A 20,761-nucleotide genomic window follows, 5' to 3' on the forward strand; every position below is an offset into this window, starting at 1 on the left:
AAGATAAAGTTTCATTATTCAGAAGTTTTTTAATGGGTGAAAGGATTGAGAGCAGCGTAGCTCAGCTCCCTTTCACATCCATCACAGTTTTGAGAAATTTGTCAGAATACATCTCTAGTTAAAATTTTAGTATCATTATTCTGCAATGTAATCTGAAAGGAAACAAGTTCAGATTTTGAAATATTGACTTAGAAAGGGGCTAATCAATAGGTGTAGCAACTATTTCACATAGTCCTCAGGAGGTATTTTTAAATGCATTTAGAATACATACAGACACTTCAATGGATTGTAACCATTCCAGGAGTCCTTGACTGTCATCCTTTTACAAAAAATCAGGAGGAACCTTTCTAAACAGTGGCTAGAAGCTCAGTAATACAAAACAGAATTATCAAATAATCATGGTTTCACCTTAAAATACCTACAGAGTAATAGGGCTCTGAGCAAAATCTATGAAGTAAAGTCCTAAAGGAAAATATTTAGTAAAAATACTACAAATGTTTAAGTAAAAAATATTTCACAGCAATGAATATCCCAAATAGTAGTAGCCTAATGCCGAAATTAGTCAGTCTAAAGCTGAACAGAAGCACTATGAAGTTCACGGTCTATTTGGAAGACATGCAAAATGCAAATCACATCTTTCATTGTGAAAATTCTGTGTTTGGAGGGTCAGCATTGTAATTCTGCATACTGCTAACTGATGTGGGTTATGCTGCCTTTAGTAAAGTTATTATTTTCCTCTACTATTTACCTAACATATATTTAGTTTTCCAGCAAACAAGTAATTTCAAATTCGACCCCCAAAAATTTTTTATTGCAAAATATTTAGGCAAAAGGTTAAACTAGACCAAGAGCAGCCACTGTCATTGCACTAACAAAATCATAAAAAAATGTCTACTTAAACTGATGAGCCAGTCAGCATTTCTGCTTTATAGCACATAATTGAGCCAAAACACAAACAGTTTAAGAAGCCAGCTTTGAGTATTTTTCTGAAATTTTGCTTGGAGTTCAACTGCTTGCCTAGAGAGAAAAGGATGAGAAGGGAAAACAACAGTAGATGAAAGCTACATTTGCAGTCTTATGACTGGAGAGCAACCTTCTTCTCAATTCCATTGGTGCTAACAGGAATATATTAACCCTCCACATAAAAATAGTGGCAGGAAAACCAACACTATTAGTATAATTTAATGCAGATAAGTTTCATTCACTGAAAAGAAGTAACTTGCTTTATGCTATGGGACATGAACTTACACTGGCCATTCAAACACAGCTGCTGACGTTTCCCTGATGTGAACAGGGATTCCCTCAGTCCAGCTCCATAAAACTCTGCAGCTATCACTGCAGAAACTCAGTAAACATCTGGAATTTATACTGCTGAGATTACATTTAACAACCAGATGATACCATTGCAAATGCTCCAGAAGGAATTTTTTTAAAAAACTTTTTTTAAAGGATTAAAAATACATAAGAAACCACAAACCTCTTCTGTTTCCTATAATTTCAAACAGAGCAAACTACCAGTCGGCTGCTCTGCCAGTCCAGCTCCGAGCAGAAGCTGTGTGTGATGTCCTGCCAGGGCACTGCTGCCCAGATTCCCGGTTCCCCGAGATTGCAGCTATTCCCCGCCCCCGTGCCCCGGGGCTGCCATGTGCAGCTCATGTGGTGCTGCCCCTGAGCAGCCTTGCCTGGGAACGCACAACAGCTCACCCCACTTACTCTCTAAGCCATGCTAGCATTCTTCATGGTAAGGTCAGTACAGGAGAATGAAAACGATGTTTAAAAGCAAAAGGAGGGAAATGTTTGATGAATACCAAGGAAAAACAGCAGGCAGGGAGTGGGTGGGGATGAAGTTCTGGATGGAAAGGCTTTCCTGTCCTGCCCTGCCAGGTGCTGCTGGCAGTGTGACAGAGGTGGCAGATGGCTGTGCCCTGCTGCTGTGGGCAAAGGCACCACTCCCCTCACTGCTGCTGGCCCACAGACTCTCAGTGGTGACTGCTACAGCAGGTGCCCCACTGCACAGCTTCATTGATTCCAAGCTTTTGTGGTGTATTTAGGAGCGTTCTGGCTGTAACCTGACTGCCAGCAGTGCCAGGTGAGCAGAGCCCACCTCTTCTGGGCTGGCACACTGTGACCTGGGCAGAGAGGCCCTGCCCTGGCAGGTGGGGCACAGAGGCCACTCCACTGCCAGCCTGCCCAGCCTGCAGTGACCTGGGAGCTGCTTTCTGGCTGGTGATGTGTGGCTCCACTTCCCAGCAGAGCAGGAAACATGGGCTGCAGGAAACAGTTCCTGCAGGGACATCCCCTGCCAGCCTCTGTGTGATGGAGATGCTGCGGGTTAAGTTAGTATGAGCTGTCATTGGCTGAAGGGATTCTTCTATCCACTTTTTTCCTTCCTAAATGCAAAGCTCCTTAGCACCATCTGGAAAAGCTCCAAGGAGGTACAGAGCTTTGGAAGGGCTCCCCAGCCTTGCTCTGTGTGGACCCTCATCCCTGCTACACTGTGTCATACGCAATAGCATTGTGGTTGCCTGCTGCAGTCAGCTGCAGGACATGAAAGCTGGCTTTCCCTTGGGACACATTAAATGGGAATGGCTTCCAAAACCAAAGGGAGAACATTCCAAGCAGTTGCCAGGAGATGTGGGTATCTGACTAAGCTCAGGCTTCCCCTCCTCTCCTCTACTCCCTCCTTGCTAATCCCTTAGAGCAGCAGCATCCCTCACACATCACAAAGAGCCAAGTGCTCAAGGCAGCACAGGGAGCTGAGCTGTACCCAGCTGACACCTCAACCTTCCCACAGCGCTTTTCTGGAGTCCCCCAGGGGATGTTGGCAGCACAGGAGGAAGCAGCAACTTCTCCTTAGTCTCTCTTGGCTTTAGTGCTACGAAGACTCTGGATTTTTAAAAAATTTATCTGTTTTCTAACTGACATCTGCCCCACTCGTGACCCTCTCACATCTTCACAGAATATTGGATTATCATGGCTGATTTCAATTATTTTTACATGCATAAATACAGAACAAATGGGTGCAGTAGATATATTTAAATAAAAATTGACAAGATGCATTTATTGTTTTCATTTTATACAAAAGCATAACTTAAAAGGCAAACTAGTATAAACTTACTTTGTGCCAAATATTTAAACTTTTCATTCCAAAGAGTATCTGGTTCAAAACTTGTAGATAGTTTCCACCTGGGAAATCTCTTTTTTAAGACCACAGATAACACAGTATTGTAAAATGAAAATTCTGTAGTCCCTCAACCAATCAGAAGTTGCATTCTGCTCTGAGTGCCAGACTTTTAGCTACTCAGTGAATGGATCCCATGAAACATGAGCCATGCTGGAGTGACCTGCTGAAAAGTCAGTTTGCCTACTGCTCGTTCATGTTCTGAAGAGAGATGTGCATTAGGACCCGTGACATGCAATCTTAGCAAAGACTGATAAATACACGTGTAGAAACAGGGCGATGTGTTTGGATTTTTCTTTGCTACTTCATACCAGCCAGAAGTAGCCGAAGAAAACCTAAGTTACTTAAGAGAGTCCCAGATGTCATGCAGAAGCTCAATTATCCTTGAAATAAAAGAACGCTTTTGCCCTGATTTTGCTTTTCCTTAGCACATGTGCCATTTCCTCAGTGAGTCTGAAGGGTTTTCTCAGTCACCACCACAGCTGCAGCTGCCTTTGCCTCGGGGGGTGGCTGGCAGTCTCTGCTGACGACATCTCCAGGGACGCTCGCCTCTGCTGGAACAAACCTCCCACCAGAACAAGCAGGCACCTCCCTCAGACGCCCCTTCAAGAGCCGCCAAAGCGAGAAGGTTACTTCAAAAGCTACCTTCCCCACAGAACAGAGCTCGCCGTGCTGCAGCACTACCAAAGAGCTAGCACAGAGCTGGATTCGTGTTCTCGTCATCCAGTGTCCAAGAGCAACTCCTGCCATTTGAAAATGTGGTGGATGCAGCGCGTGACGGCAGCTGTGCAAGAAATGGGGCACAGCTGCACGAGTGTTCCACAAGACCATCTGGAGGAAAAGTACCAAAAATAGAAGCGAGCAAGCCTCGTGTATTTCAGCAAAATTAAGCATAAAGAAATCGGTGTCCATGCAGTGTTTGATATGCCATAGAAATTGCTGCAAATAACATTGGATAAGAAAACTATTTATCAGTGAAAATGCAAGCTTGGACACTATGAACAGTTTACATCTTGTAGGTGTTCACTGATACAGGACAGTGGCATTATGACCAGTGGCATTATGACCAGTGGCTCACCTTAAAGAAGTTATTCATGGTTTTCCAAATGAGCTAGTGTTTTACAGTGCTGTACAAATAAAAAGTTGTGGGGAGCATATGAAATATCTGTATTAAATTCCACTGCATTAAGTTATCCAATGCATGAAAAATGACCCAGATGCATTTAAAATAAATGCATATTACAATATCACATATAGTATTATAAAATTATTACTTATGTGCACAGTCCTGATATCTATAGACATGGCACTGTGAAGAAAGCCTGGTTCCTAAGCATTTTTATAGATATTTGATAGTGATGCAATTTGCTATCAGTCAGATCATAATATCCCTTCAACTTTGGTACATTCAGTGCAAAATATTTTCGGGAGTTTTTTTTTACTCTTATAAAAATAAAAGGCTTTTTTTTCCCTGGAGAGTGCTTAAAGAATAAACACTAGCAGAATGTCTGTTCAAGCATGGAAAGTGACAAAACAGAAATAACACTTTTGTTTGCTTGTTTCCTGTTTACACTCTAAGAAACATAATATAACGAACCTATAAAAATAAACAGAAGTCACTGTGTTAGGGTTTTTTTCCTGATATGCTGTGATAAATTGCTAGTTTCTTCTTAAAATAGTTTCCATGCAGTATAAAGCATAAAATCAGTCTTATTAAGTTAATAAGTTCATTGTAACAGCTCATATTTTGTCATACACACCACTGGCAAATGCATTTCCACAAACCTCCTCAATGCACAAGCTGTTGTTACATCCTTTGTTGCTGATTTTCCTTCCAACTCGCTTCTGCCTTAGGAACTGGAGCTCTATGGTGTTCTCCATGCAGGCACTCGTAGTCTTAGGTAAAGCAAGACTATGCTGTTATAACATATGGCATAAAGTAATGTACCTTCATGAATTAAAAAAAAAAAAAAAGAATTTATAAAAGTTCAGTTGTATGCTTTTTTTGATAATTTACTGGGTAGGTAAGGGACTGAATGATTTCACATTTTGACTTGAATTTTCTATTGAACAACTTTGATGAAATCCAGTCCTTGGGTACATGTCAGTTTTGCAGTAGCCAAATGGATCACAACATGGCATCACGTTTCTGGTTTGCTCAGAACATGAACTTAAGAAGTGTAGCCATCCCAAAACCCCATGGATTGCAAGACTTGGCTTTCCCTGCACACCAGGCACACTCTAGTTTCACTGTTGAGAATTCTGCCACTACCACAATGCTTTTTAATTGCTTCACAAGCTCCTTCGTGGAACCTCATTATTTGAATTGCACCATGAAACAATTTTCCTCTAGGGAATCCAATACAAAAGTTCATTCATTCCTTGAGAAGACAGATCCACAAAAGTCCAATGAGCTGGGCACTGTGGTTTGTGTATCACTCAAGTCCAAAAGTACTTGTCTCTTCTACTGCTGTCAACAGTTTTTCATATAACATAGAGAATGATGGGTAAGGGGGAAGGTCCAGACGATTGAAACAAGTGTGAGCCCTGAGGGAAAAAAGAGAGAGGAGGTGAAGAAGTGCATTATTTGAAAAGTTCAAAAGAGAACACACAGACTGTTATGTGCTTGGATAGAGATGGGCAGATAGTATTCTTTTGGAAGACTTTGTTCTGTCAAATGATGTTTTCCAATTGAACAGGTAGTGAGGTTTAATCTACTTTCTTCTCATTAAAATAAGCCAGTAAGAAGCATTTATGAAGCTCTTTAGAAACATACTGACAGTCCAAAAGGCATGGGATAGATTTTATCCATCAAATGTGCATGAGAAAAAAAAAAGAATGATTTGGCATGGCACAAGTCAAACAGTCTGGTCTGAAATCTTGGCTTTAAATGTGTCTTCTGAGATGCAGCCTTTCTTTTTTGTATGGATGATATTTGAATACTGTATTTGCAATGATAAGATATTTCCACATATCTCCAGATCTACAGTGGTAAAAGACAGATAAATTAGATGCTCTTCCTTCTACAGTTCCTTGGCATATGGATGGTGTTACTGAGGCAGATTGCTTGCGCTGATATTCCCAATGGACATATCTGCCCTAGAGGCCAGCAGATTTTGGAATTACAAAAAAGCCATGCACAAACCTGGTTGCTAGAGGTTGCCCTGCTTTCTGAAGTGTGTGATCATGCAATTTATTTCTCAGTTTTTGAAGTCCATCTACCTCAAGTTTGTTGACACACTTGGAACTGTCTCTCAAATCCTCTTCCACGGAATGAAAAGGAAGGTAACAAAGGTTTCTCTTCATATGGAACCACAGATATCACTGCCTGACCTCAGGGCATGCTAAGGATGGTACTTTCTAAAACACTGAGGTGGATGAGCCTGCTTTAATGAAATAGACAATGTAACTATTAATGTGATGGGATCTTGAGGGTGAAATGATGCAAAGAGAAACTGGAAGAGGTATCTCTTCTGCTCTAAAGCTTTGTAACACAGCCTCACTTTAGATTGATTTTCAAATTTTAGCAGGTCTCTGTTTACAAATACTTCATTCTTTTGCAATAAAATACATCATAGAGTTATTTATTTAAGTTCAATCCAGCTGAAAACCAAACTCCTCCTGCAGCGCCCTGCCCTTCATCAGCATGATCTGTATTACGCACAAATATGTAAGATGTTAATGGAAGGACTGAACAAGCTCCCTCCTCACAGCAAACACATCTCCTCATTTAACCTACCCAGTCCCAGAAATCCAGTGTCTACCACAGACCTGTACAGACTTCCTCTGAGCCAGAAAGTACTGCCTTCCACGTGAGCAAATTCATTAATTGCCACTTTAAGTGCCTCTCAGCTCCCAGCTATGGGAATGGAACATGGAGTAAGTGGGTTAATCTCACTTGTTAAAAAACCTCAGAATCCATCACAAACTGGAACTCATTGAAGCTGAAACACCCACTCAGTTACAGCCTTGTAGTGTCATAAAAATATCAGGCTGAAGATATGTACACACAGCACACAAGGTCACACCATTATTATAAACACAGTCCAAACACCAAATATGCAATCACTTAAAAAAACATTGCCTTTAGCACCCTCCCCAAATCCAGTACTCTTAGAAGAACACTGCTGGTACATGCTGTGTACCAGAGATGGCATTTCCCCACTCCATATTCCAGGGGTCTGGCAAAATTTTTGTACCCAGACATCTCTCTAAGGCTCCTGGAGGAAAGCTTTATACTCCTCCTTTGCCTTTCCAAAAATCTTATAAAATAACATCTGTGATACAAACTATATTGCTCCATGTCCTGCAGAGTACTTTAAAAAATTGAAAATAGCCTCTTATGAAGAAAGAGACCGATTTAAGATCAGTAGCAACAGGAACTCAGTGATCCCTTGAATTCAATGTAGAGTGCTGAAGAGTCTTAGGCAATTAAGAGCCTAACCACACGCTTCTGCTCCATGGGGCTGACAGCCACTCATTAGAACTATGGATCATGCTGTGTGGGCTGTAAAACCACAAATTATAAAAGACACAGCATATAATTAGCAAGGGATTCATTACTAACTGGTTTAATAGTAAGCTGGCATGTTGTTTACATTTATTAAGAGAACTGAGTTTTATCTTATTTTGAGGGCAATTTTGAAAATGGAATCACTAACTGTGGAAAACCAAGTAATTAAAAAAGACAAAAACAAGACCTTTGTCTTCTGAGGCAATGCAAGCTTTTCCAACCCCAGCACACAACCTCCTAAGTCCTTGAGACAAACGTGATTTTTTCCTTCTGGGTAGCATCTTCCCATTCCAACATTTCAAACCACATGGGCACTGACTGTTCCTCTTCCTGGGCTCACATCTTATGACAACATAAAAACCCATCTTGGTTCCTCAAGTCTAAGTTTTCAGATTCCCAATTAAATTCCCCTTCATTTTGATTACCATAGTAAAAGAGAGTGATTTAGGATTAAAATGCAGTAGTCAGACATAAATATAATTTCCAAGTGAATCATCACATGAATGAATAAATAATGTACAGCAATGAACCTGGAACCAATTTCTCAGCATGGGAGTGAACAGAAAGAGTACTGGTCCCTTCCCCTAGTTAAGTCTAATCTGCAACACAGTGTAAAAGAAGGAAGTAGAAGTGGCACTGGGGTAGCAATAGTTAAGCTAGACCCATAATAATCAACCTTTCCAGGGCATTTTACATGCTACCTAGTTAGTGTCAAAGACAGCAATGCAAGCTGGGCAACCTGACGTGCCTCACAGAAATCTCACTGTTTGGATTCAGCAGAGCTGATTACACAGCAGTCAGAACAGTGGGAACTAGGCAAACATCTAGTGAAAACTTTTGTGTTTACATTCACAGCTGCTCGGGCCACAGTCACATACCTAAGTGACTATCCTAGCTGCCCTTTGTGTCTCAGACCAGGAAGAAGAGACGGGGATGGGTATTCCTACGTGTTTTCAGCACTGCAGTAATGTTTTTAGAAACAGAGGAAGAAACAAAGTCCACTGACCTGTTAAATCCTCATTTTTGCCACCTGAGCACGGAGCGCTATCAAATTTCACAGGCACTCCTGCTAAGAGGGCAATTTACAAAGTACAACGCTGCTCGGAGTGAGTGATGGTGCCTTAACATAAAAGCTTTAGTTATCAGAGAATCAGTAGGAGTCACAGAGTCCTAGGGCAGCGTTCCCAGCAGATCCAGCAATGTGTTTACACACGCTGGGCTGGTTTGGAAACCTCTTGAAAGCTGCTACTCGGGGTTGTAGTTACTGATGTGTTACCTCCAAGCCAGCGGTACCTGGTGTTTGCACAGGGGGTCTGAGAGGCTGCTGAGACCCAGGCTGAAGCTGCACTGCATCCAAGAACTACACATGTAAAAATGCAAACAGCACTTTTGGCTTGGGGCTTAACCCATTTCAGTGCTAACATGGAAGAGGTTTCATTTTTTATGAGATCAAGGTTTACCATGTGTGAATACCAGGAACTGCTTGCTCATAATGACTGCAGGTGTTCGTCACACACAGGTGTTTTTATTTTAATTCTCACATTTGTATGGTACAAACGATCCAGAGAGACAAAATTCAAATGTTTGCTAACCAAGGGAAAGTGGGGTAAGTGAAATTTCAATGAATGATACAATCTCTTAAATGTGAGGAGCTGGCAATTCCCCTACACTTGTTGAACAGCCTATGACAGCAAAGATCCTCAACATGTTTCTCCATATTGCACTTTTGGAAGCAGTTTTATTCTGCAATTTATCACAACCAGGGTTCTGCATAACCTTTCCAGAGGAAATTCTGAACATCCTGTTCTGGCAGGTCCTGACCTTTTCCAACTCTGCTTGAAAGCACCAGGAATTTCAGCTTCAGAGAATATATGGAAAAAATAATGCAATCTCTTTTCTTACTTAAAACTCACCAAAAAACCAACAAAAAAACTTGAATTTTGAAGTCAGAAATTATTCTTTAAAAAGTCACAGCTTTTACTTTTTAAATAGAACCAAAGCTAGTCCATAGGCCAATCATAATCAAACTATAAAGGAGACTTATTGGGCTACAAGATACTACTAGGTCCCCAGATGACATTTGATATGAAATAGCAATTTTCAGGATTTGATTCCTTTAATCCTCAGTTGCCTGGCTCTCATTTGTGCTGTAAACAGGAAAGATGGCTCTGTTTAAAGGCCACCTGCTGTGCCTGTGGATTACACAGCACCACTTCTGTGTCCGTGACCTTCTCCATGCAGTTCTGACGGCAGCAGCCAACCCAAGAGACATCTCTGCCTCTGACCTTGGGCTGGAGGAAAAACCTGCAGGTTGTTGGTCAGAGGGACTCTGAGTGTCTCTGACAGCCACCCTGTGTCTAAGATGAGACTCTGAATGTAAATTATTCCTGAGGCACCTTGTTTATGAGGAGTGGGTTTAAGATTAAGGTTGAGCTGCCTCCATGGATCAGCCCAGCCCAAAGCCGCCTCCAGAGGCTGTACACAGCACACTGATGCTGAGGTGTGATGAAGCAGAGTTAGGCTGCCCACACTCCACACACTAATCTGTGTCTAACCACTCCTAACCCATTCTAGAGGCTGCAGAATCACAGAACTGGGTGAAAGAAAATCTCCCAGCTATCAGTCTCATCACAGTAAAGCCAATAACCTGTAATCTTCTGTCAATGAAGAAACCAAGCTGAAAGTGGTTTTTTCATCATTCACAGTATTAGTCTAGTCCTGGCATTGTTACCATGGACCTTTGAAGATAACTCTTTTTTCTGCTCCAAAAATTGGAAAGTTGTTTTTTTTTAATCTTTTCATCCTACTCCTCTAAACTTGCCCTACCCAATATAAATTACAAGGGCTTGTACATCTCAAGTCCTGCTTTCATATCTTGGACTCATCCTGTTCCTTTACCCTCTTCACCTATTTCAATTGATCTTACTTGTTCTCTTTGAAATCCTCACCTTTTTTTGTCTCTCTTGCTTCTTCTCAAGTGAAATTACTCTCCCACCTATTCTGCACTCACAGCTTTCTTCCTCAGTATTTGTTAACCCTCGACATCAGACCAAGCATAAAAATTTTATCACTAAACTATACTATAAAGCCTGTGTCTGATGCAAAAAATAGGACAGTAGCTTTCAGTCACAGTCACAAGAGCTATTTCATTTTAATTCATATTCATTTTTGCTCCTAACTTGTGAGCTGCATGTTCAGTAAGTAAATACTTGCACATTTAACCAAATGTAATACAGAAAGTCAGAAGTAGCTATCATTGTAAGATAATTTTCCATGAGAAAAACACTACAATATGGATGTCAGCCACAGTTGCACTGCCCTGTCCAGCTTAAGAGAACAAAACTGAGTTCAAACCAAAAGGGATGCATCAGACACTGCAACAACAGGGAAGGAAATTTGCGTGTGAGGAAAGGTATATTTGCATATTTTGTTAATGCTTATCCAAGAGGTGATCTGCTCCCCCAGAGCAGCCCTGTGAAGCCCCCAGAGCTGTACCTTGGCAGAGCAGTGATCTTCCCCCACTTCTCCACGCAGAAGCGCCTGGGCCCGTTGCTGCCCCGCAGAGAGGCAAAGCCTTCGTAGGGAATGCTGGACGTGCCTGTGACAAACTGGCAGCACAAACACCCATCAGGACAGGCTGCACAGGGGCTGGGGAACACAGCAGCACCCCCACCACAGCCCAGACTCATTTGGAAAAGCATTTGCAAAGCAAGGAAATTCCTGAGGCACAAGCAATAAATGCTACTTTACATGGAGCTAAGGGCAAACACCATTTCCTGGCTGGGCTCTAGAAGAGGCAACTTAGCAGATTAATTTCCTCCAAAGGTTTTCTGCTGCATAAATATTGTAGAATAATACACTATCAGTATCCAGTTACTCAGACTTAAGCCTAAGTGAGTTTTTTGCTGCTGTTTCCTGCATTAAAAGGAACTAATACAAAATATAGTAATATCCAGTGGCTTTGTGTTATGTCTTTTTAGCTATATGGATTTCCTTTGCTTTATAAACCACAATTAACTACTGTAAGAAAAGGACAAAATTCTAAAGGTTAGATATGCCCACTGACATTTGCTGAAATACTGACTGGTGAGCAGTTTTATTTACAACCTGTCACGAACAGATCAATGTAGCTTTTGACAGATCAGAGACTATTTAATTTGTAATGACCTGGATATTACAAAGACTTCTGACTAACAGATGTGACAGGGACATACAAGCAGACATTTCTGTCTCTCCATCAAATGAGATGTTCCACACTGCCTTTTTACAGGCTTTCTAAAAATACTTAAACAGATTCAAAAAAGAAAATTCTTCATAAATCAGTGATCAGATAAAAATACTGAATTGTTAAAACCAGTAGATTTCATATTAGATCAATAACATGAATGGTGGTATGTTTTGCAGTGGAGGTTTGTCTGTTTCTTTACAGACAGGATGGATGTAGCCTGAAATTAAAAATTTAATTTTAAAAAATTTAACTCAATAGTATTTAACACATGTATAAATATTCTTTTCTTGAGGTATTTTGTCCTTCAGCAGCAGGGTGACTGGAACCTGTAGGTTTAGTGAAAATGAAATTGGACTGACTTAAAGGCTTGCATCATGATTTTCTAATTTGAAGCCTTGAACTTCCATCTAAGCTTTCCCTGTCCAAAGCTGTGTAAATACTATTAACATTTCTACCTAGTGACATAACCAGTTACACAGTTTTCCTTTTCTGTCTTTAGGAGTCTTAATGTACTTTTAATCAAACAATAGTAAAGGATTATTGACATCAGCCATTGTATCTTAAATGTAATTCCAAACTTAGAAATCTATAAAAATAGCTGTGAGCTTCTGTCACTTGAAATTATTACATTTAACCTCTGACTCAGGGTATTCCCCCTAGTAAACATCACCATCATTTCTGGGTATCCTAAACCAGGATGGGTCTATTTTAGCATCAAATTTTAATTACTTTTACACAGATCAGCTGATTTCTTACCTGTAAAAGTCTTAGACGTTGTTCATTGTTGAACCTTTCCACAGCAGCCCAGAACCACCGAATTACAATGTGATTGTCATGATAACCTGTTAAAAAAACAGGAGCCTTTATACTTTCAGGTGCTATGAAAGTGGTTGAGGGAATAGTTAGTAAGCTTTTCCTGGTTTGGCCCTAATCACAATAATGCCATATTCTTTATCCGATTGCATCAAATGGCAGAAGGTGAGAGGGAAATACTCCTAAAAAGCTTGGAAATCCTAAAGGCAGAGAATGAATGTACTATGACAAAAAGAATTGATATTCCTTGTGCAATCCTTTCTTCCATTAATCAGTCACTAACAGGAATGCCAGTTCTTGAAATATTCCAGTACTGTGCTATTTATCTATCCAAAGCTACAAATGATGCTGCAACCATCTCTCTCACAGCTCCTAAATCATCTGTTGTTCTCAAATTATTTCAACTACCAGCCTGCAGCCACTGTGATTGCTTCTAATTTCCTGTCAACTTTGAGTGTGTAAAAAAAAAAAAAGAGGAATATCCAACTAAGAATGGCTACCATTTCCATTTCTCCCCCAGGTCTGGGAGGTACCTCCCAGTGTGCAGCTGAACATGGCACTTTCTGTGGAGAAGAGTGTCCTGTCGTGCTGTCTCAGCAAGAACGGCCAAGAAAGAGCTGCAAGGAGATGCCAGAAAGCAAACTAAAATGGAAAAATTACCTTCTCCCAACACCAACTTAACCAAAGAAGCTCAAAAGTTACTATAAATGTATCTCATGGGATGGTTCTTCACTGTCTTGAAAACTAGGGAGATCCAGAGCCCTCAACATTCTTACTGAACAAGTCAAAATTCAGGTTACCTCCTCTGTACTCTGTATTATTTCTCCAATCACTCAAGTCAATTTCTGCTGTTCCAGCTATAACAAGTTCCAGTTCTCTGGCATCAAATACAGACACCAGTCTTGCATCAACAACCTGCGAAAAGAAATAAAATGCATAGCAGCATTTCTTCATGTACTGATTCATGCCTCCCCACAAAATCTGCTACTAAGGTATTTACCAGGTATCATTTCAGGAATTCAGAATTCAGGTTTTGTCTTTTAAACAAACAAGTCTCAGAGACCCAATGCAGAAACAGAGCAAGGATTCAATGCTAATCATAGAGAGATTGAGAGCATTGTCCAGTGCAAAGTAGATACAGAACCATAGTCTTTATATAAATTACTAAAAAATGATTTTTTTATGCTCCCTTCCCCTTCCAGTATTTACAAGAGCACTTCTGATCATATTTGGGACCCTGTATTTTGGAAATGTATACAAGGAGAAAAATATTTTGGAAGGAGAAAGAAAGTAAATTTAATTTTGGGTCTTTTTACCTCATAGAAGCCACGAACTAGACTTTCTGTTTGTTGTACAACTCCTCTCTCAATTCTCCATTTCACCATTCTCTCTATGTATTCTTTCTTGTTCTTTTCAGTGACTGGGATATTGGCACCTCCTGGTTTTAGTTCCCGTTCTGTGATCTTAGGACAAAAAATGACCAAGTGAAAACACAGTTATTATAAAAACAAAAAAGGAATTGTAATAATTTAAATTTTTAAGCTGAAGTAATTCCTCAAAAGCATTAACCAAGCCTGACTAGCAAACTGGAATATATGAAGAGAATATACAAACAATCTTTTAAAAAATATTTTCAATTCCATTTAGTCTGAGGAACCCTCATAATTAGATTTAAGGATAAGTTGAGAAGAAGAAACAATCTTTACAGTGACTAAAGCATTGAAGTTTTCTGAACAACACCTTAACAAAGGTGTTGTAATACCTCTGAATGGCAACTTTGCTGCAATTAAATTCAGGTAAACCACCTCTAGCAAAGCAATCCGAAAGTCTGATATTTCGGATACTCTCCAGAAAATCTCCTTAACCAGAAAAACATGTTTGACCTGTTACAAATATTAATTCCTCCCCAGATTTCAACATTGGTTTCACCAGCAAGAATTTTTTAAATACAAGTTCAAGGCAGCATGGAGGGACACTCGTTCTTCTGTCCAAATAAATGTTTATCTAGCAGGAGAATGCACCAAGGAAAGGAAGAAACTTGCACACCTGCCCAAAAACTTCTTCATTTACAGTAAATGTGAGATCTAGGATATCGTGTATGTCATTGTCTTTCATCCACTGCAAGCTCTGGTGAAACTCTTCATCCAGATATTCCAGGTCACTCAGGTCACAGAGTCTGACAGAAGAAAGAAGAAAACACACAAATACAGATGATGGCAGCAGCCTGTGCTCAGTAACTAAACTCAGACAAAACAGACTGTGAATGGGAGCCAAGAGAAATATTAATAAAGAGGACAACTTCAAATCTCTGTTTATTTGCCTGGTAACAGCAGTTACTGTAGAACACAAAATAACTCTGTAAATATACAAAACTCCAGAATTTAATTTGAAGACACATTTCTTCTTAATGGTGAGTCTGCCCCATGTTTCCTGAGAAGGACATTTAGGAATTATGAAAATACACAGACTGAAGAGACAAAGAATTCAAATAATAAAAGCAAGCAGTGTCCTTTTTGTTTATGTAGCTACACTGCCTCATCTCCATCATTTTTTGAACTGCTTAAATTTCCAGCTTACCACATACTTACCATATTTCCCCATACCTTATTCTTCTGCTAGCATTTAGGTGTTTTAAAAATGTAGGTGCTGTAGGAATATATTAATTACTCCCCACTACTAGAACATGCAATATTTTTTAGGAAAAAATATGCTTCCAGACTTCTCAAAACCAGCTTTCAAATAAAAAGTAAAGCACCTTAATCTCATTAGGTCTTATGTTCCAGACATGCTGAGCAAGCACAGCTCTCATTGTTCCAGCCAGAACAGAAGCAGTAGTTCTGGAAACTAAGTCTGAAGTCTATCAAAGTACAGCTCCTCAAAATGGAGATTGCCAACAATCAGTCTAATCTGAAAATGCATGGTGCAGTCTAAGTTATGAAGTGATTCATATCCTATCCTGTGAGTCACTGCATGACAAAAGAATAAGAACTCTATTAATATGTGGAATAAGGCCACAGCACTGCATTGTACCTCTTCAAGTCTAAGATTTTGTAGAAGAAAGCTGGTAACAGCGCTAAAACAAAACACAAAGTTCTCATACTGATCACAACATTCTGAGGTAGTAGAAACAAGGAAATTTTTCAAAAAACTCGTGGATCGAAATCAGTTTACTAAATTATAAATAATAGTCTGTCTCCTTTGTCAATACAGCATCATAAATAATCCATACACAAAATGGCATCTTTGATGGGGAAGGAACCAAACAAAAGAGGAGACAGAACAATTCTACTCACATTCGGAGGAGAGCTTTATAAAAGGGTCTTGTAAAAAAGGCATCCAGCAAATACTGATGTATCAGAGCAAGACCAAGAATTCGACCACTAAACCTGAACCTGGAAGAGAAAGAGTTACAGTTGTGATACTGAATCTTTGTGGTTGGTACACTGCTCTGTCATCAAAACTAGAATGTATTTCCAAACAGCATTATTAAATCAGACAGCTATGTCTAAATTGTGGTATTTTTGTTTATTTCTTGGGTTTCTTTAACATTCTCAGTAAGGCACAGGGAAAAAAATAATAAAAAATTCAAGGCTGCAGGGTGTGGAAAATCCCTCAGATACCTAAGTTACAACTGCTCAAAAATGTCAAATCCATATTTAACCCAATCAGCCCCTGCCAGAGCAGCCATAATAAACGCATTATCTCCCAAAATGATAGCCACTGTCTATTTTTATTTCACACCCCTACAGGATTAACTTGTTTTCATGTTATAGAGAGGCCAAAGGTTTTGCTACTCTTTCCCTGGCTGACAGCTCATGCTGCCTGTCTTTCCTACTTACAGGAGCGCCTTACTCCCTCTTCTGACTGTGCTTAAGGAGTTCTCTGTATATTTTCACAAACAGTGCCAGAAAGTTTTTTATGTATTGCAGTGATCTCCAGTCCTATGTCAACAGGATCTAAATCTCCTTCTCTCACCTCTTTCTTCCCTTATTATCTTTATTTTGTTGGGTGTGTAAGGAGGAAGTTTGCCAGCATTGAGAACAAATGGCAGCAACCTTGAAATAGGAGGGTCTTTGCAAATATTCCCATGAGAATCAAGATTCATTGTGAAAGCTCTTCCACAATTCTAGAACTGGATTAAAGCCTAGTGTTTGTTTTCAAAGTAAATGTTTCTTGAACTTTCTGTTTATGCATCCTTAACAACATTTTTATTGGAAAAAATTAGGGCTTTATGATACCTGCTTGCACAATGTTTGTAAGATGAGGATGTGACATGCAGAGCCTTCCCCTTCCCATGCATAAACTGCTTGTCACAGCTGCATTTTCTGAATTCCCCCTGGGGCTGTACAAAACCAGCACTCTCTGAAAGAGATAGGGGTCATGCCTCCTTCATTCCCCAGGTCTCTGGCCCAGCACTGCAAAAGCCAGGGATGAATAAAAAACGTTGGCAGAAGCTGCACAGCACATAAGGGTTTTCTGTCACCTCTATGCCAGGCTGGTCTGACTTTCCAATAGAGACTTGAAGTACTGGAGTTCAACAGGCAGGTTGCTTCCACCAACTGAACTACCACCCAGTTAAATTTTCTTTTCATTTGTAAAATTAGTAATGAGATTCCCCTCTGATACTCATTCTTCATAACTGGCCTTCAAAAAATAAGAACCCAGTGCACATCTGTCCTACAGAGATGAGCAGTTGTCATTCCACTATTAATGTAATCCAACTACTTACACAGCAGAATTCTCTGTTAATAGTCACAGCACAGCTTTACAGATTTATGGTGATGCCATGGCTTAAATCAACTAAGGGTGATTTAAACTGGCTTATAATTGTTAAAATAGGATTATGCAAAAATCCTCGATAACTATTTCAGAAGCAGAGGTAAATGTACAGACTGTTTCAAAGCTGTGTGATCAGCAGCCTCCTCCCTACCCCCAATTAAGATATCACCACAGATTTCCTTCCAATATGTATGCTGGGGGTTTTCCACTGAGGTAATCTCTGCACTCTTTAGGAAGATTCAAACAAATTACATATAGTAATACATGCCTGAAACCTCCCTTCATCTCCTTAGCTGACAGAAAGTCAATGTGTTGCTATTTTTTCTTGTTTTTTCTAATACACAAGAGGTTAATATTGCTTTCATGAAATGACTACTAATGTACAAGAAATGCAGGGAGCTGTGTCGTGAGACAATCCCATGATACATGTTCCAAATCATAATTTTGCTGACCTTGTGAGAAATAAGATCATTTAAAAACCACAAGAGAAACCAAAATCAGGGAAGTCTAAAGAAATGCAATTATTTTGCTGCAGGTTACAAAGATCAGATTCTGTGTTACATGTCTGAGCAGATTTGAGCAGTTGTTCTACAAGTGGGAATAATAGAAAATGTATGTGAAAAACAAAAGAAAAGAATTCTTACCACTCATGGTGATTGTCTACAAATGCAGACATGGGACTTATTTGTACTGTGTAGGTATCGTTGGCTGAATATTCAAACAAACCATAATATGGATTGAAGAGCTCCCTGGACACCAGGAAAAAAAACTCTCTTGATGGTCCACTGTAGTCCAACCTTTAAAGAGAAACCTGACATTACTATCAAGTAAGACCCTTTTTTTTAATCTACATTCCTTACATTATATTTTGAATAAAATTTCGTAAGATTTTAACCAAAACCCATATCCGTGCATATTGCCTAATGCCAAAGTATGTGGAACTCTCAAGGGACTATTCTAAAATGGAATGGCTTGGAGGACTGGAATGAAGTTCTCCATGTGGGCTGCACTCAGAAAAAAATCTTTGGCTCCAGCTGCAGTGGCCTCTGCCACAGGAATATAACCAAATAATTGGGGGTGGGGAGGAGGAAAATCATGAAAAGAGCCAAAATCAGACTTATCTGCATCTGACAAATTAACAATGAAAATAAACAATGGTCATATTTTGTCTTTGCAGACTGCAACCATAGGACAATTGGAGGGATAATATTTGTGTTGTCCCTAGCAATATAATCTGAGATTACTTCAGTGATTTATGTTTCTTGGTCTAAATTTTCTTGTCTGTCTTCCAAACTTGAGTGCATTTAAATGTCTTTTGGAGAGTGCACTTCCTTTGTTGGGTTTTTTTATTTGTTGTTTTCTACTTTTTTTCCCCATTTCAAGATTCCAGTACTAATGAATCTAAATAACCCCTTCTTCCTGAATGATAAACAAACTCATTGCTGACAATGCACTGAGACTGAATTGTGACATTACTCTGCAGGTCACCAGTGAAATGAGTTAGGTATAATATTAATGCTCTATTAGAATTTGAAAACAGAAAACTAGTTTTCCAGTGGGGAGCAGAGAATATTATAATCCTAACAAAAAGAAAGATACATTTTTTATAGATAAAAGATTTAATATTTGACTCAAGTACTACTACGATGCACAGACACAGGTACCACAGAGAAGGTCAGCTTTCACAAAAAACTCCTACTACAAATGTTTTGGCTCACAGACTTTTACTGAAGACAACCACAAATGAGAGTTGTTTTTGAGGATGAAGTTGTCAGGAAAGTAAAGGCTAGGTGCTGTTATCAAGCTGAGGACAAACCCTCTTCCCTCAGCTGAATAAAAACATTTTCCCTTCAGTCACTTGGAATGATTTCACTTCTGTTAAGCTTCAGCAGTGAAGTACTGAAACAGATCCTTACCCTGGCAAGAAGGGGTAGATTCCATCAACAAATTAGAGAGGAAAAAATCAAAAATGGTTTGACACCATGGACAACTGCTGGATATTAATCTTGGCACAAATACCAAGATCAAGCAAAGGGTCGTCTGCAGGATTCCTGCAAACTTCTGGGATAATCAGACACACTAAGAAATCCTGAGATAGAAAGGAAACTGTGTGCTTGACTATCAGGCACTTCATACAGCTCCCTCTGTATGCAGTTACTGTGAGTCATGTTAAATAAATCAATCATGAGAGTCCTGCACTGCCAGTCAGATTTATCCTACAATTAAAGGCTTGGCACAAGGGTGAGAAAACTTCATACGAGAGGTATGCAACCACACAACAGCTGCAACTGTGGGGCATTTGGATATTCAGGAGAGTAATATGTTGTTGGCAACATGACTCATGTCTCCTAGGAACCACCATTAATATTTCAGATTTACCACACTTAAATGCAAAGCAGCTTCTCCTAGTAGTTCAAAGAACTCAGGAAAAACAAGGAACCATATTTTTTCTATCTAATTTTTTGTAATTTATTACCAAAATGAATGAGTGTATAAAAACCATTAAATGAGCATCACAATTGGTAAGTATAGAAGTTACTAAAACGTTGTATTATGTAATTATTTCCTTACCCATTACTTTATGACTTATGTCTCTTTACCAAGAGCAAAAGAAATGCAAAAATAAACTCCTACTTACACTGTTAAAAAAGGAGGAGCAAATAGGAAACAATTAACTTTCAGTATTTCTCCTCTCCTCCACCCTGACCTGTCTTTCTTCACCTGGCCAAATGAAGAGTTGGATGTGATACATATCCTTGCACCATCTCTGATGAAACAATACTGTTTGCACACATCCTTTCTTCATTATAAATACAGATGTGCAAATAAAGGACTGACGTCATTTTAATTTGTCTTTGCTCCTAATGAACTGATTCTTTTCCATTAAGACTAGAGTCTCATGTAAAGCTGGATACAATGGGGACAGGAGGCGTCACCCCCATTTCCAGGTCACTCCTCATGCTGCTGAATGGTGAAATGCAAAATTCTGACATCTGATGAAAGGAAATGGTGTATCTGGATCAATCTCTATCTCATGTATGATTTAAAGAATTTCCCTTTCATTTTTAAATCTGATTTGAGGCTGTAGCTGTGAAAGTAAAGGCTGGTAGGGGCTGAGAAAGCAGGCCTTGCTCCTGCATCCCCACCCTCCTTTGTCAATACAGCATAATCTCATTGTGCACCAGCCTTGCCATTCCAGTTCTGACTTTTTCCTCAGACAGCATGGTAATATTATTTATATGAACAA

At 39.6% G+C, this 20,761-nt stretch overlaps 1 protein-coding gene across 3 annotated transcripts in view; it reads right to left on the reverse strand.

Annotated features, from left to right (window-relative positions):
* Positions 1-3,034: 3,034 nt before the first annotated feature.
* The window catches only part of HECW2 (HECT, C2 and WW domain containing E3 ubiquitin protein ligase 2), a 143,154-nt gene continuing 125,427 nt past the window's right edge, over positions 3,035-20,761 (reverse strand). For all 3 annotated transcript variants that reach the window (XM_005490915.4, XM_026795747.2, XM_074548205.1), the window contains 8 exons: positions 18,159-18,311; positions 16,029-16,127; positions 14,782-14,911; positions 14,052-14,198; positions 13,536-13,650; positions 12,679-12,764; positions 11,190-11,302; positions 3,035-5,728 (listed from right to left, as the gene is read on the reverse strand). In XM_005490915.4, coding sequence (XP_005490972.2) covers positions 5,617-5,728; positions 11,190-11,302; positions 12,679-12,764; positions 13,536-13,650; positions 14,052-14,198; positions 14,782-14,911; positions 16,029-16,127; positions 18,159-18,311 — 955 coding nt within the window. In that variant the 3' untranslated portion in view covers positions 3,035-5,616. The remainder of the gene's footprint in view (positions 5,729-11,189; positions 11,303-12,678; positions 12,765-13,535; positions 13,651-14,051; positions 14,199-14,781; positions 14,912-16,028; positions 16,128-18,158; positions 18,312-20,761) is intronic.

This window comes from Zonotrichia albicollis, chromosome 10 (genome assembly GCF_047830755.1).
Source record: "Zonotrichia albicollis isolate bZonAlb1 chromosome 10, bZonAlb1.hap1, whole genome shotgun sequence".
In the NCBI taxonomy this organism is placed as follows: Eukaryota; Metazoa; Chordata; class Aves; order Passeriformes; family Passerellidae; genus Zonotrichia; species Zonotrichia albicollis.